A 16,263-nucleotide genomic window follows, 5' to 3' on the forward strand; every position below is an offset into this window, starting at 1 on the left:
TTCCACCCGGGGCGTCCCCGAAGCCCCCCAGGTCTCCCCACGTGCACCGGCTCTGCCCGCCCTGGGCCCGCCTGCGCCCGCGCCCACGGCTCCCCCTCTCCCGGGCACCGGGAAATGCTGGCCACGGCCTGCCGTCCACCTCCCCCAGCCCCTCGTCCTGTCCCTCCTGGCCCCTTGCCCTGCCCCCTCCGGCGCCGCCGCTGCTCTGCCACCTCCCCTCCCTGCCCCACGGGAAACAGGTTTCTTCTTGTGCCCGCTTATTGCTGGCACCCCAGAAACGAAGCTGGGCGCGCCCGCAGGCCATCGGGAAGCAGCGGCCTCTACTCACGGAGGAAGCTGGGCCTTGGGAGCTGGACCGGCGACCTGCCCGCGGCCCGCACCCGGGGTTTCCGAGGGCCGAGCGCCAGCCCGTGTCGTTCCTCAGTGGACGGTCAAGTGAACAGTGAAGCTGCACCGAAGTCTCCCCAACAAAATCAATGCGCCTGATACGCTCACAAAAGTCAAAATAAAGGAATGGATAATCAGGACACATGTTTAACTCAAAATACATCAAGGTGCAACACTGCAATGATAGCTTATTGTTTAATAGAAATCAGGGTCTCCAGTGGCACAGCCTGGAAGCCAGACGTGCTAGGACACTGCTGGTGATGGATGCACTAAGGAAGGCACCGTGTGCAGAGCCCTCGGTGAAGCCGGGCCTAAATAATTCATAACGTATAATTTCTGTTTTGATTCATATAAAAAATTACAAAATATTCCCTGCCCTAAATTCTTCTGTTACGGAAAGGAACCGAAACCCTAGAATGAGGTGATTTTACAAAGGTATGAGACTGGAACCTACAGTACGGCTGCCTTTAGGATGCAAGCAGCCTCGGGCCGGCGGGCTCCAAGCTGAGGTGCTGGTGCTGGTCTGGGGGCAGCTCTCCCGGGACGCTCGCTGGGGCCCGGCCGGGTGGGAGCCGCCCCGAGCAGGGGAGCCGCAGCGCCACTCAGTAGGCTCCACCTCTCCGCTCTACTGTGGGCCGGCGGTACTGTCTCAGGTTAGGCTGGATGTCCTTCTGTGTGTCTGTCTGTTAAAGAAAGTGACAGACACTCAGCAGAGGCCGGGATGGGCGCAAGCGCGGCGCCAGGGGAACCGGTGGGACGCCCACCTTCTGGTTTGGGCCAACACACTTCGGGGGTCTCAGCACCGGGACCTTCCGGGTCGTTCCAGGGGCAAACACTGACTGCAGCGCTGGGCTGGAGTACGAGGGCTGCTTGGTCACTCCCGATAGCTTGAGCTTGGGCAGTGCCATCACGTAGGCTGGTCCGTGTCTCCTGGGATGGTCCTCCTCTTGCTTTAGGGGCTGTTTCTAGAAATAAAGCAAAGGTCAGATGAACATACAATGCTTTCCACTTTGTGGGAATTAGGAAAAGCAAAAGGGGCTCTTTTGTACTACTTTTGCCTCATACAATTTCTTGACCGTGAGGTGTGACGGTATGGTGACTGGACAACACGTACTGCGTCCCAGCCCCCTAGAAGTGCGGTGGCCGCTCCCTGGGCCGGGGCCTGGGCGGACAGCAGGGGAGGCCGCGCTGACACACGTGCAGCTCCAAGGGCCGAGGCCACGGTGACGCTTCCCGCTCGGATTCCCTGAGGTCGGCCAAAGCGGCCTGCAGCCTGCTTCTGTGTGGCCAGTGCGCTAAGGATGGATTTCACATCTTCTAATAGTTGGAGAAAATTTCACGGCATGTGATTATGAGACTCCAGTTTCAGGGTCCACAGTTTTATTGAAACCCATCCCCACCATTCGTTTTTTTTATTTTTTGCGGTACGCAGGCCTCTCACTGCTGTGGCCTCTCCTGTTGCGGAGCACAGGCTCCGGACGCGCAGGCTCAGCGGCCACGGCTCACGGGCCCAGCCGCTCCGCGGCATGTGGGATCTTCCCGGACCGGGGCACGAACCCGCGTCCCCTGCATCGGCAGGCAGACTTCCAACCACTGCGCCACCAGGGAAGCCCCCCCACCATTCGTTTATGTATGGTCCGCGGCGCCACCAGCCAGAAGAGTGGGCAGTCGCGCCAGACGTTACGGCCGGCACAGCCTGAACCCTCACTCCAGGGCCCTGGCAGACAGCGTGCGCCTCGGCTCTGCCGCGGGGGCGCCCACGGCGGGTGCCAGCAGGAGAGACACCAACAGCTGACCAAGAGGGAGAGGAGGCCCGGCAGGGAGGGCAGTTAGGGGCAAAGTGAGGGAGGCTCAGCCAGGGGGCGGGGCTGCGCTTCGTCCCCGGTTGGCGGCCTGAGCAGCTGAAGGGGAGCCGTCTTCACCCGCCCTTGAAGGGAAGGCACAGGGAGAGAGGCAGGTCTCAGGGGAGAGACAGGAGATCGGGTTTGAACAAGTCTGCCTTTTGGACATTCAGCTGGAACCATCAAGCAGGTGTCTGGACACGGGGGTCCGGATTTCTGGAAAGCAGCCTGGCTGCAGGTATACCTGCGTCCTCGGCTCCCAGCGCAGAGTGACACTCAACAGATGCTGGGCTGAGTGAGAAACGATGTAAGGCCACGGTTACCACAGAGCTCGGTGCCAGCCCACAACTGTAAAACTGGGGGAGCCGAGCAAAGGGGGGCCCCGCGGCACATGAGAGAAAGGGGAAGCTACTGCGGGGTGCAGCTATGCTTTCTACACCAAGAAGCACGCGAGGCCACCTCTGTGCCAGGCGCAGTGCTCCTCCGGGGCCTGCTGCTCTCGCAGGGACTCAGCAGCCGAGTGGGGACGGTCACCTGGGCCAGTGTTGGCTTCCCTGTGCCCCGGCTAGGGTCCTCTGCGGGCACAACGTGCTTGGGCACCGGCCTGGCCCTGCGGCTGGGAGGATCCCAGCCCGCGACACTGTGGACCTTAGCTGGGGGCGCAGAGGTGCCACCTGGTGTGGTGGCAGGTCGCCGACGGGCACACTTTCCAGGCAGATGTAGCACCTCCCCAGGTGGCATCTGCGTCAGAGAGACACGGACCCCTGAGGGTGTCCAGTCCCAGCTCAGACGGCCTGATCGCTCAGTACCTGCTTGCTGCCCTCCTGTGCTGGCTGCCAGTTGTTACTGAGTAGTTCCGGTGCCACCGGCCGCTTGGGGCAGAGAGCGGAGGCCTTCCTCCTGGGCCTGGCTGGAGCCTGCTTCTCAGCTGCCCTACAGGACGGAAGGGGCACGGGGCGCCTCTGCTGAGAACCTGGCCGCCACAGGGCTTGTCGGCCTCCTCTGTCCCCAGTGTGGGCTTGTGCCTGTCGCCCCTCCTCTCATCCGAGGAGCTTTTCTTTTCCTTTCCTGTCTCAGCCTGACAGCCTCTGGGCTCCGGAGCCGTGGGCCCAGCCCTGCCTAGTGACTCGAAGCTCGGGTCAGACGTCACCCCACGTCACACACGCACGAGGGGACAGAGGGGTGGAGTCCGAAGCCCTCAGGGCAGGTACTTCCAATGGCAGGTGTCACCCAACGCACGCGCCCTGGAACCTCACAGCGAGCGAGCTCAGCCCGCTCCCCCCGCTGTGTGCCACGTGACCCTCCGGGGCTTAACACCACAGCCTTGGCATCAACCGCAAAGCAGCCACAGACCCTCCTTCCACCCTGCCGTGATGCCACTAATCGCCTCCTTTTGGGGGAAGATACCAGAAAGGAGCAAGGTGCGTGTTCCCAGAGGGACCGGCAGTGTTCCCGGGAACCAGCCACCCATCCGCGTGCCCCACGGGAACCCAGCAGGGCGCCTACCTCTGTTCTTGGAAGTAGGGGTGCTGCAGGGCCTGGTGGGCAGTGATTCTCTCATCGGGATCATAGGCCACCATTGCGTGCAGGAGGGAGAGGCATTGCGGGGACAAACTGGCTGTCAGTAGAGGTATTCCTGATCCCTTTTTAAAAGTAAAATCAAAACTCATAGCTCTCGACCTGTATTGAAAGCCCAATGATAATAAACGATCACGCCGTCATTTAGAGCACATGGCCGGTCCAGCATCACGACCCTACAGGGACCTGCACTGCAGGTAACAGCTTACAATCTAAAAAGGGCAGGGGGCAGGGGGGCATAAAGCCCATAGAATACAAGATCCTCGTGGAAACCGTGGACTTTGGGTGAGAACAACGTGTCAGCACAGGTTTGACGACAGCAGACATGCCACCCCGGGGCCGGTGCTGGTGGCCGGGAGGCTGTGCACTGCGTGGGGCCGGGCGGCAGATAGGAAATCTTTGTACCTTCCTCTCAGTTCTTCTGTGAACCTAAAACCGCTCTAAAAAAAATTAAGTCTGTTTTTTTAAAAAGGGTGGGAGGTCGTGAAATCTGTTACGCTGTAAGTATAAGAAAACTTTTTCTTGAGAAGACTAATACCACATTCCCACCAGAAAAGAATGAAATAAAGTTTTAAAAAAGAAAAAGAAGGGCTTCCCTGGTGGCTCAGTGGTTGAGAGTCCGCCTGCCAGTGCAGGGTACACGGGTTCGTGCCCCGGTCCGGGAAGATCCCACATGTCGCGGAGCGGCTGGGCCCATGAGCCATGGCCACTGAGCCTGCGCGTCCAGAGCCTGTGCTCCGCAACGGGAGAGGCCACAACAGTGAGAGGCCCGCGTACTGGGAAAAAAAAAAAAAGAAAAAAGAAAAAGAAAAAGAATCCAGCATGGCTGTCATCTCCTTACCTCCCTAGGGTTCTGGGAGCTGCTGGGTGCTGCCCACGCCCCCGAGTCCCCCTCGAGGGGTCAGGGTGGCCAAGCTGCCGGCTCTGCAGGGTCTGTGCGTGCAGCCTGTACTGGGGAGCCTTTCCCACCCAAAGACATCTGTGGCCTGAGTGAACATTCCCGGGACAAAACCCACGTGCCGGGCTCGTGGGACTGTGAAGAGGCCCCTGGGGGCAACAGAGGCAGGGCGGGTCCGCCGTGGTGAGGCGGCCTGTGGGCTGCACTTACCGTTTGAACTTGGTGATGGTCTTCCCAGTAGGTGTGCCAATGACGTCGTGGATCCTCGAGATCTGGTCCAACTCGTTGGCTCCGGGGAAGAGGGGCTGCAGGCTGGGCGGGCGGCCAGGGCTGCGGTCAGGGCGGCGGCCTCCCAGCAGAGGGACCTCCAGCCCCCCGGCCCATGCTTGGGCCTTCCTCCTCCTACTGTCCCTACGGGTCGGTGTCTTTCTAAGGGACAGGGCCACACTCCCGTATCTGCACAGCAGGTGCCTCTGCCGGCTGAGAGGTGAAAGCCCCCAGAGCCTCCTTACGGCCCGGGGAGTTTAACTGACAAAAGTTCAGGCTGGGTCAGGTCGGGCTGTGTAGACAAATGAGGTCCAAGGAGCGTTTGGGTTTTGGAGCAGTCATGGATTTGGGAATTGTGGATAACAGATTTTAGACCCATACACATTACAGGCCACAAAGAAGATTTTAAAAACGTAGCTCTGGGCTTCCCTGGTGGCGCAGTGGTTAAGAGTCCGCCTGCCGATGCAGGGGACATGGGTTCGTGCCCCAGTCTGGGAAGATCCCACATGCCGTGGAGCGGCTGGGCCGTGAGCCATGGCCGCTGAGCCTGCGCGTCCGAAGCCTGTGCTCCGCAACAGGAGAGGCCACAGTGGTGAGAGGCCCGCGTACCGCAAAAAAAAACAAACAAAACAAACAAACAAAAAAACGTAGCTCTGACGGTAAGATGACTTCTATTCAGGGAGGAGAGGAGCTGGACGCCTCTGAGGTGTGGCAGGCCGGGCACAGAGTGCAGTCAGCGAGGCTCAGCGTGGGCTGCCCAATGCCCTGAGTGGATGCTGCCAGCACCAGCGCCTCTGACATCCCTCCAATCTGACTCAGGGATTTTAGCACGGGAGAAAAGATCATTTGTTGGTACTTTAGTATCAGTGAAATCACCACTCTCCTTTCCAAAAATAACAGTCACTTATCAATACGAATGATCTAGAATCAGAAGGCGTGTCCCGAAGGGCCCAAACATCTGTATTTATCAAGGGGTCAGTTGAGCAGGCGGGACTGGACAACCCGGGTCCTGCCTGTGCTGGGCTGTACCATCCTGACGTGCGTCACCCCGAGGTTAAACCCACCCACCCGTCCTGCATGACCCACTACGAGCAGGTGCCGCCCCACCTCCTCCCGGGGCTTCTTCCACCCAGTGCCCCCGCCGCCAGTGGACGGGACAGGCCCTCCTCCCTTCCCGGGCCTCTGCCCTGGCCCTGCTGCGCCCAGCGGTAAAGCACAAAGGCTGGGGGAGGGGAGGACGGTTAGGGCTGGGGCTTCCTGGACTCCATCCAGCTCACCCTCACTCCCGGGGCCAGAGCACCCCACCCGAGCGACTGCACTCTGAGGGTAGACCGGGGGGCACCGCTCGCACCCCGCCCCCATGGCAGGCCCCACGAGGTGGCAGTAAGCACGCCTCGACTCTGTTCCTTCACTTGGCTTCATCAGTCCTGTCGCTGATGAGACCAAATGGAGAGGCGCACCGACCCAGGGCCGGGGCGGGCCAGGGGGAAAGAAGTAACTGACAGTGTTCTTTCCTCCACGCCCAGAAAGCAAGGGCAAGCGCTTGACACCTTTCCTGTCGAGTTAAAAAAACCACCATGACACCAGGACTGTAAACTCGGCACCGCAGAGGGAGGGACTGGCACGAAGCCACTGGACGGCCGAGCCCCGCGTGGACCGGCCTCAGGACCCTGACGCAGCCCCCCTAGCCCAGCAGCAGCCGCAACTCGGGCACCACCTGGCCATCTCATAGAGCACGCAGCCCGCGCTCCACAGGTCCATCTTGTAGGTATAGAAGCCATCAGTGAGGAGACACTCTGGGGCCCGGTACCAGCGGGTGGAGATGTATTCCGTGTACGGCTGCTTGGAATAGATACTCCGGCAGGACCCAAAGTCCCCTAATTTCAGGACATCCTGCTGCAGTGGGGGAGAGAAGCAGGGACAAATAACATCTCATCAAGCAGCGATTGTAAAACAAACCATTTCAAATATTTATGCACCAACGGGAAAATTCCTAGCACCTAAACTAGCTTGTAGAACGTAAAGTACTGGCTTTATAAGCACCTGAAATAGCCTGTAGCAGGTGAGGAAGCGGTATTTCTCTTCAGTGGAACACATTTACGAATATTCTGGCTATGTTTAACAGACATTTCAAAATGTCTACAGGTTTCGGAAATTTTTAAGTCGCAGCGTAAGTCTACAGATGAACTATACACCCTGGTCACACGCCCTGTTATGCCTCAAACTCCCCACCGTGTCCAGTGCTTCTGGAAGCTTGGTTCCCATTCGGGGGAGGCTGGGGGCCTGGCCTACACCACGTGGGATCCTTGAAGGAAGTCAGACAGCCCAGGGAGACAGGTTTCAAGGTGTTTCTTCCATCTTCTCTACCTCTCACATTCAAGTAATAAAATTCATGCCATCGATAAATTTGAAGCCTCTGGCACCTACAGCCAGAGCAAACATTAAACAGCAGTTCTCTTAGCCAGATTACCAAGAAACCTACCCTGACAGCCTTTTACCTCTGTTCCCATTCCCCGATACGTTCAACAAAAATTACAAGGCATATTAAAAGGCAAGAAAAAACAGTCTGAAGAGACAAAGCATGCATCAAAACCAGACTCAGATATGGTGCAGGTTTTAGAATTTTAGAATTCCCAGACAGGAAATTTATAATAACTATGATTAATTTGTTAAGGGCTCTAATGGAAAAAGAAGACAGCATGCAAGTTCAGATGGGAAACGTAAGCAGAGAGATGGAAACTCTAAGAAAACATCAAAAGGAAACACTAGAAATAAAAAACACTGTAACAGGGACTTGCCTGGTGGCACAGCGGTTAAGAATCCACCTGCCAATGCAGGGGACATGGGTTCAAGCCCTGGTCCAGGAAGACCCCACATGCCGTGGAGCAACTGAGCCCGTGAGCCACAACTGCTGAGCCCACGTGCCTAGAGCCCGTGCTCCGCAACAAAAGAAGCCACCGCAATGAGAAGCCCGCGCACCGCAACGAAGAGTAGACCCCACTCGCCGCAGCTAGAGAAAGCCCGCGTACAGCAACAAAGACCCAACACAGCCAAAAATAAGTAAATTAACTTATTAAAAGAAAAGAAGACACCACAATGAGAAGCCCGCGCACCACAACGAAGAGTAGCCCCCGCCCACCACAACTGGAAAAAGCCGGCATGCAGCAACAAAGACCCAACGCAGCAAAAAATTTTAAAAATTAAAAACAAACAAAAAACACTGTAAAAAAAATTTTAAAAGACTTTGATAGACTCAACACAGCCAAGGAAAGAATCAGTGAGCTTGCAGATATGCCAATAGAAACTTCCCAAACCAAAATGCAAAGCCATAGAGGAACGTCAAAAACAAAACCAAACATCCAAGAACTGTGGGACAGTTTCAAAAGGGGTGGCACACACACTACAATGTGGATGAACCTCTCAACATAGCCATGCCGAGTGAAAGCCAGACCAAGGAAGAGTACATGTTATGTAATTCCATTTATAGAACGTTCTAGCTCGTCTTTGCCTGGGGACGAGGGACAGGGGGCAAGGATTACCAAAGGGCAAGAGGGGGCTTTCAGGGGTTTTGGATTTGTTTGTGAAGTTGACTGGGATGATGGATTCGTGGGTGTACACATATGCCCAAACGGAGCAAACTGTACACAGGCATACTTGGAGGGCTTTCAAGTGAGACATATCAGAGCTCAAATCCTGCCTCTTCCACTTTTATATTTAGAGTTTAGCATGATAATTTAGGCGGAGTTTATTTTGTATATAGTATAAGAAGGGTGCCTTCTTCCAGATGTACAGTAATGTGGATGGCATTTATTAAATTAACCATTTTTCCCCAAACTGGAAGGAAAGAACCAAACATGTTATAACAAACATGGTATCTACTGGGACTGAAAACATATCCAGGGAAAAGGTTTTATATTCTACCTTTCTTCTGATATCAATTTTTCATATAAAAGTTCTTACCTTTATTAATATATTTTCTGGTTTTACATCTCTGTGAAATATTCCATTTCTGCATTCAATATAAAAGGAAGGATAGAATTAATTGTGCCTCATTCATTCAAATCCTTTTATACTATATTCTTAATGAACGGTAATACATTTTATTAACTTGAAAGCTGCCAAGTCTCCAAGTGCCTACCTGTGCATGTGATCAAGGGATTTACACAACTGGTACATATAGTGCATAATTTTTTTTTCTGATAATGGGTGTCTTCTCCCTGTGTAATCAAGGAAATAGCCAGATATGGTTACCAATGATCCGTATCCCCTTTCTTGAAACGAAAGATGGAATCCATTTTTATTTAGCAATGTGTGAAAATCTAACTTCCTCAGTGAAAATAACCTGGAGTAGTTCTAGGAAATATGGAGTCTATCTACAAAATATGCCATTTAGAATTCTACATACTGGCATGATTTCATTTAAAATCACAGAGCGCCAGGCCTTCTGATTGCAGTCAGGACAGTGCTGAGGGATCACCGCAAGGGCAGCTCGGTATGGAGGTCCTAACACAGCCTCGGGTGGGCCTCCAGGGCACCCTCCTTCACGCTGATTATGAGCTCAAATCCAGGCTTTTCCTCGGCTTCCTGGCTACGTGGAGATCTCCGTCTTTAAGGGGATGGATTACGTTTTCTTAACCCAAGAAGACCAATGGCTGCTCTCACGTGCACAGCCCCACGTTCCTCTCTCACAGAAGGAAGCGGTCACTGGGCGCCGGCTGACAGCGCCCTGCAGCAGCCTGTAATCTACACCTGCTCCCCTCCTGCAGCTTTCAGGATGCTCCAAAACTCTTAATACCACACTCCAGCATCAGAGCTGCCCTTGTTCTCCAAGGTGTCACATTTTACTTGATTTTACTATCAGAGGTATGTGTGTCTAAGCCATTAGGTTTTAAATCTGCAAAATACCCACTCTCACCTAACAACTCAGAAAACCACTTTCCCCTCCCTCCGTGAGCACATATCCCTCTAGACATTTTTCATCCTAAGCTTGCAGTTTCTGTCGAAAAATTAATGTATTCTTTTTCTCGCATAACAAGACTGTTTATGTTAATAATAGAAAGTAATTTAAATTACAAAGCGTCTAAGTGCAATGAAGTTTTTCCATGGCATACTATAATCTTTTTATTCTGTTTCACGTAATTTATCATCAGTTTTCCAGAATTTAAATTGAAAGAATTAAAACTAAGACTTTGTCAGCTTCCCCCCACTTGAGGAATTTTATCAAATTATTATCTATATAAAGGTGAAAAGAAAGTAAAATTTCTATTCTCTGTCACATGCGAGGCTGGACGAACCTTCGTGGGGCTCGGCCCTCATCGGGCAGGGGGTCTCGCTGCCCACTGACTAGCCTGGCTCTCCAGACACCCGTTGGCAGACTCCCTCCCAGCACAGGGCTCTCAGGACCCAGGAGCACCCGAGTCCCCGGGGCTTGTGAAGATACAGAATGCCCCATCATCAGCCCCGGCACTCCTGGTTCAGTAGGTCTGCGGCAGGGCCCCAGCAGCTGCCTTTCCAGCAAGTTCTCAGAGTGGGCCGCCAGGCCTGGTCCCTCCCCTTAGGAACTGCACCCCATCACATCCTGCTTGTTTATAGAAGGCTCCAGCCACATTCACTCGGGGACATTTCTGCGCGCCCCCAAAGCTCTCCTGCTGCATCCTGTACTCACGCTGCTCTGTTCCTAGAAGCACCCTTCCCAGCCATGTCCACACGTCCACATCTTATAGTGTACAACTGCCATTACAGTCATCTGAACTTGAACTCAGAAAACGTGGACTCTTTTAGGAAAAGTCTGATCCATCCAATCTTCATAAGCACCTAGGGAGCTTTGAAAAAGTAGATTCCAAGGCCCAAACCTAGACCCAGTGAATCACAAATCCAGGCAGGTGGGCCAGGAATCTGCATTTTTGGCTGCCTTCAGTCCCCAGTGGCGGAGGACTCTTGGGATGCCTGCCCTTACTTTCCTCCTGGGCCTCCCCTGCTCCCCCCATTCACAGCCGTGGGGCAAGCCCACGACTCCCTCCCCTGTCCTCCGTGAGAGCGCCTGCCTGCACACGGGGGCTCCAGGCAGACAGAGGTGCCCTCATAAACCATGTGGGCCACTGGTCTGAACCATTGGAGTCCACACCCTTGACAAGGAGGGGACTGACCGCTGACTTTCACACTATTTTCCCAAAACAAGATCCTAACTCGCCAGGCCCAAGACTGCACCTGGTTCCCACCAGATGCTTGCTCACAAACATCTTGAAACAAATACACATAGTACAATCAATAAACCACGCTGAAGTTCCTGGTGTGACCCTGTACTGAACGCCCGCAGACTGCAAACAGTACTTCTCTCTTTTGCCTCTCCCGACCAAATTAATTTTCCCAAGTTAATTTTTACCCAATATTCTCATTAAGAAGGTACTAAAAAATGTCATATACAATACCAGCAATGTAAAAACTCTGAAGTGAACACCGTGATTAGCTATGGCATTGGCTGTCAGTACTAACAGAAGGAAGAGGGCCTCCAGCGTGGCCAGCGCTGTAACAGAGTACCCAGCACACTGCCTTCTCACAAGAGACCCTGTACCCAGGCCTGCGCCTGGCTTTCCTGGTCAGGCTTGGGGGTGCATTCTGGCTCCACCACGGCACAGCCAAATGCCCACAGTCTACACTTGGGCCCAGAGGCTATGCCCTGCGGCACCGCGTGAGCACGTGTTTGCCATCGGTGTTTTCCAAAGGAGAGCCTTGCCTGATGGCACACTGTTCTGAGAGAAGTTACAGGGTAGCAGGTGGGGTGTCAGGCTCAGCATGGAGCTGGAGCCATCACCAGCACCCCTCTCTCAGCAAGACAAAATTCCAGGAGGGGTCCTCCCAGTTCTGCTCTTTGAAGCTGGCTCGTCTCAGGCAAGTGCTCTAAGTTCTTGGAAGTTCAATTGCCTCACCTCTATCATGGAGTTGAGCTCACAGAAATGGGAAGAGCAAATGCAGGAACACAGAGCAAGCACACTATAAACTGTAAAGTCATAACGACGATGATGGTAATGACAGCAGCTGACCTTGATTGAAGGCTATGCAAGCCAGCACCGCGCCGAACACCCCACACATATTATTACTCCTCACGACCCTAAGAGTCAGGCACTACGATTATCCCCATTTGATAGACAAGGACTAAGGCTCAAAGAGCCTAACCAGGACCGACCATCATGAAATGCACACAGCACTGGGCATGCTCTACCCAGTGGGTTGACGTGGGACATCCAAGCTGCGTCAACACAGCCAAACTGGAACGGCCCTTCCCAGAAGCACCTGCATTAAAAGTAACAGGATGGGCTTCCCTGGCAGCGCAGCGGTTAAGAATCCGCCTGCCGAGGCAGGGGACACGGGTTCGAGCCCTGGTCCGGGAAGATCCCACGTGCCGCAGAGCAACTAAGCCCGTGCGCCACAACTACTGAGCCTGCACGTTGCAACTACTGAAGCCCGCACGCCTAGAGCTCATGCTCCGCAACAAGAGAAGCCACCGCAATGAGAAGTAGAATGTCGAGCAGCAGCAGAGCCGGGAAAGATGCTAGAAGGGGACGGGCTTGAGGAAGGGCTGAGCTGCCGCCGCCCTCTGCGCCCTCCTCACCACGTCACCCAGCCGGTCGGAACGCCTCGTGGCTTTGCTCGTTTGCAGCTGAGTTCTGAGCAGACAAGACTGCCAGAAAAACACCTCCCATGAGTACTGTACGTGTACAGCCCAGTACCGTATATTTAGATGAAACTACTGCACAAATGATTTTGAGAACTAAAACAAATATATGGGAACTACAAGCTCTAAAAGACCTTAGATTAGCTTTGAGATTATTCTACGTACCTCGTATTAGTTCATAAATATTCATGTCCATAAGTTCACATATTAGTGCAAGAGAACCAGATTTTCTGTCACTGAAGAAGAAAGCAGGTTTTTAAAACGTTTTTTTTTCTTGTCTTCATCAGAAAAAACAATCAAATATTTAATTCATTTGTAAACACTTCTGATAAACACAAAGCACTCCTACATCAGACAAAGACCAAAGTGTAATGATTGAAACAGCAGAAGTTTTGATTTTTAATCAACGTTTCAGGCAAAAATAATTTAAATAATAGTAAAACTCTACTTCAGGCAAAACTTCTAAAAGCCCCCCTCCCCACAATTTTTAAAGAGAAGTGTCTTGAAAATTGAAAAGTTAACTGTCAGCAGAAAGAAGAAATGAGGTTTGAGGAGTTGTAGAAGCAAAACAAAGAAAGTAGGATTTGATTCATGCTCTGTGGCTGCAAATTTAGTTTTAATTTTCCTAAATTACTTCCATGTGATCGGGATACATCCCAGTGCGGGGAGCAAAACCAAAAATCCAGCCGAGGCAAAAAGGAGGAAGGTGAGTCACATCACACCCCTGCAGTGTCACCCCCGGACCCTGCTCCAGGCGCCTCTGGTGGGGCTGGAAGGGGTCCCCGCTGTCACTCAGGACTGTCAGGAGGCCCACGTGCAACCGCGCACAGAAGTGCTTTGCGGAGTGCACATGAAGCGCCCTCAGCACAGGCAGTGCTGTGACCGCCACACGCAGACCGCGGGCTCCGGATCTGGCCCCAACTGACGGCTCAGAGCACGCGGGCCGGGACGCCACACAGCCATGACGAGACATTGCATTTTGAGTTTAGAACTGTTCAGCCTCCTGATTAAAATCTCCTGCACTTTAAGGGTCAGAGGCTGCGGTTTCTCGGCTGGTTGTACAGGCCAGGCTTCCTGCCGAGGGGCGCCTTCTCAGAGCTCCAGGCCAGGACCCCAGCCCCAGCCCCTGGCAGACAAGCCCCTCCAGACAAGCTGTGCTCTGCCTTCTTGATCAACAGGTAAACCTTACGGAAGCTACTCTATAATTAGAAGAGAAATTAAAAGTCCCCTGAAATTACGTCAGTTGTAGTAAGGAAGGCCGCATGAGACCACACAGAGATGGCAAGTGGCAGCAATAAAGCGCAGCTCCTGAAAGAGGACGACAGGGCCTCTCCCAGTAGGTCACAACTCACACTCGGATGCCCAGGGCCACCACCGTCTACACAGAAGCCCAGCTGCTACAGGAGAGGAACCATTTGAATGTTGTTTGCTTTTATGAGGTGGAGTCACTGAAATGAAGGCCTTTCCACGTTAGGACTCAGATACAGACACTGGTCCAAATAAGTAAGTGACTTAAGGTAAAATAAAAATTATTATTCTCTGAGCTACAAAGCAAATATTTAAAATGCCTACCATGGTTTTCTTTCTTAAAAAGAGATTTAGTAATTATCATCAAATTTAGATAACGTTTAAAGCCCCAAATATACTTACAAAACCACTTCGTGCAAGGTAAGAATGTTTGGGTGTGGATTCAGGTGCCTCAGTGCTTGTATCTCTCGTAGATTGTTCACTTGCTCAATACTATGGTGTAGGTAAAAATAAAAAACTAATTTATAATTCAGGTCAACTTCAGGTCAACTTCAAGCCCCCCTGGTGAATTATTTTAAACATTTAAGAAAGAAACACTCAGGCTTCCCTGGTGGCGCAGTGGTTAGGAATCCACCTCCCAATGCAAGGGGCACGGGTTCGAGCCCTTGTCCGGGAAGATCCCACATGCCATGGAAAAACTAAGCCCGTGAGCTACAACTACTGAAGCCACGCGCCTAGAGCCCGTGCTCCACAATGAGAGAAGCCACCACAATGAGAAGCCCACGCACCACAATGAAGAGTAGCCCCTGCTCGCCGCAACTACAGAAAGCCCGTGCGCAGCAACAAAGACCCAACACAGCCAAAAATAAATAAAATTAATTAAGTTTAAAAAATGAAAACATATAACCACAAGAAGTCTTGTGTAAAGTTATATAGCAGATTTATTCAGAGCAGTCCAGAACCAGAAACCCAGAAGTTCCTCAACAGGAGACCAGATAAACAAGTTGTTCTGTAGTCATAGATTGGAATAAATACTACTCAGCAGTAAAAAGGCATGAACTACCGGTACGACAGTATGGATGAATCTCAAGGACTTTCTGCTGTGCTGAAGGGGCTGGACACAAGAGCACAGACTGCGAGATTCCATTCAATATGCATTTCTAGGGACTTCCCTGGTGGTACAGTGGGTAAGACTCCGCACTCCCAATGCAGGGGGCCTGGGGTTTGATTCCTGGGCAGGGAACTAGATCCCACATGCCACAACTAAAATATCCTGCACACTGCAACGAAGATCCTGCGTGCCGCCAACTAAGACCCGATGCAGCCAAACACATAAATAAATACTTAAAAAAAAGAATTGTATAATAATAACCAAGTGGGGAAGGAGACTGGGTGGAGGTATAGATTAAAGAAAAATCACAGGGGCTTCCCTGGTGGCGCAGTGGTTAAGAATCCGCCTGCCAATGCAGGGGACACGGGTTCGATCCCTGGTCCAGGAAGATCCCACATGCCACGGAGCAACTAAGCCTGTGAGCCACAACTACTGAGCCTGCGCTCTAGAGCCCGCAAGCCACAGCTAGTGGAGCCCACGTGCCACAACTACTGAAGCCCATGCGCCTAGAGCCAGTGCTGTGCAACAAGAGAAGCCACCGCAATGAGAAGCCTGCCCACTGCAACGATGAGTAGCCCCCGCTCACCACAACTAGACAAAGCCTGCACATAGCAATGAAGACCCAACGCAGCCAAAATATAAAGAAAGAAAAAGAGAAATTTATTAAAAAAAAAAAAAAACAAGAAAAACAACTTGATCATGTTGCAGACCTTACACAAGTAACTAACTTCATTATCTCCAAACTAAGACTTTGAGCCACTGAGGAAAACGGTCCTCAGGAGCTGAAAGCATGCCTCCTGACACAGTATTAATGAACTGGTTTATTATACCTTACCCGGACTTCATATGAGCAAAGATTACTGCAAAAGCCATCAATTTCTGGGAGGAGGTGGGGTCAGAGGCTCCAAAACCAAGCTCCTCCGGCCTGTGTGACTCAGCGTGCTTTTCCCGTTACTGACTCTTGTTTCTCACATCACCCACACAGCGGCACGAGGTGAATGTGAGGGTTCAGTTAGGCAACGATAAGCAGAGCAGAAATGGATTTTTAAAGGAACCTAAAATTATTCTTCAAGTGAATAAGATTAAACTGTTTTATAGTGATGATAGATACTCTGGAACTCTAAAAGCTAGAAATATTATTTTCACAGTTGAAAAACAAAAATAAAACCAAAGAACAGCATAAAACTTGTGGATCAAGGATCAGTGACACTGGACCATCCAATAAATTATTAGCAATAATATTCCTAGAAACGACACCAAA

The 16,263-nt window shown here is 52.3% G+C and overlaps 1 protein-coding gene across 1 annotated transcript in view; it reads right to left on the reverse strand.

Annotated features, from left to right (window-relative positions):
• Nucleotides 1–309: 309 nt before the first annotated feature.
• MOK (MOK protein kinase) overlaps nt 310–16,263 on the reverse strand; it is a 37,726-nt gene continuing 21,772 nt past the window's right edge. Inside the window, exons 3-12 of the mRNA XM_032622434.1 lie at nt 14,294–14,383; nt 12,809–12,879; nt 9,110–9,188; nt 8,932–8,980; nt 6,689–6,867; nt 4,915–5,016; nt 3,735–3,908; nt 3,038–3,161; nt 1,152–1,352; nt 310–1,070 (exon numbers count right to left, since the gene is read on the reverse strand). Coding sequence (XP_032478325.1) covers nt 990–1,070; nt 1,152–1,352; nt 3,038–3,161; nt 3,735–3,908; nt 4,915–5,016; nt 6,689–6,867; nt 8,932–8,980; nt 9,110–9,188; nt 12,809–12,879; nt 14,294–14,383 — 1,150 coding nt within the window. The 3' untranslated portion in view covers nt 310–989. The remainder of the gene's footprint in view (nt 1,071–1,151; nt 1,353–3,037; nt 3,162–3,734; nt 3,909–4,914; nt 5,017–6,688; nt 6,868–8,931; nt 8,981–9,109; nt 9,189–12,808; nt 12,880–14,293; nt 14,384–16,263) is intronic.

Source organism: Phocoena sinus, chromosome 2 (genome assembly GCF_008692025.1).
Source record: "Phocoena sinus isolate mPhoSin1 chromosome 2, mPhoSin1.pri, whole genome shotgun sequence".
Classification (NCBI taxonomy): Eukaryota; Metazoa; Chordata; class Mammalia; order Artiodactyla; family Phocoenidae; genus Phocoena; species Phocoena sinus.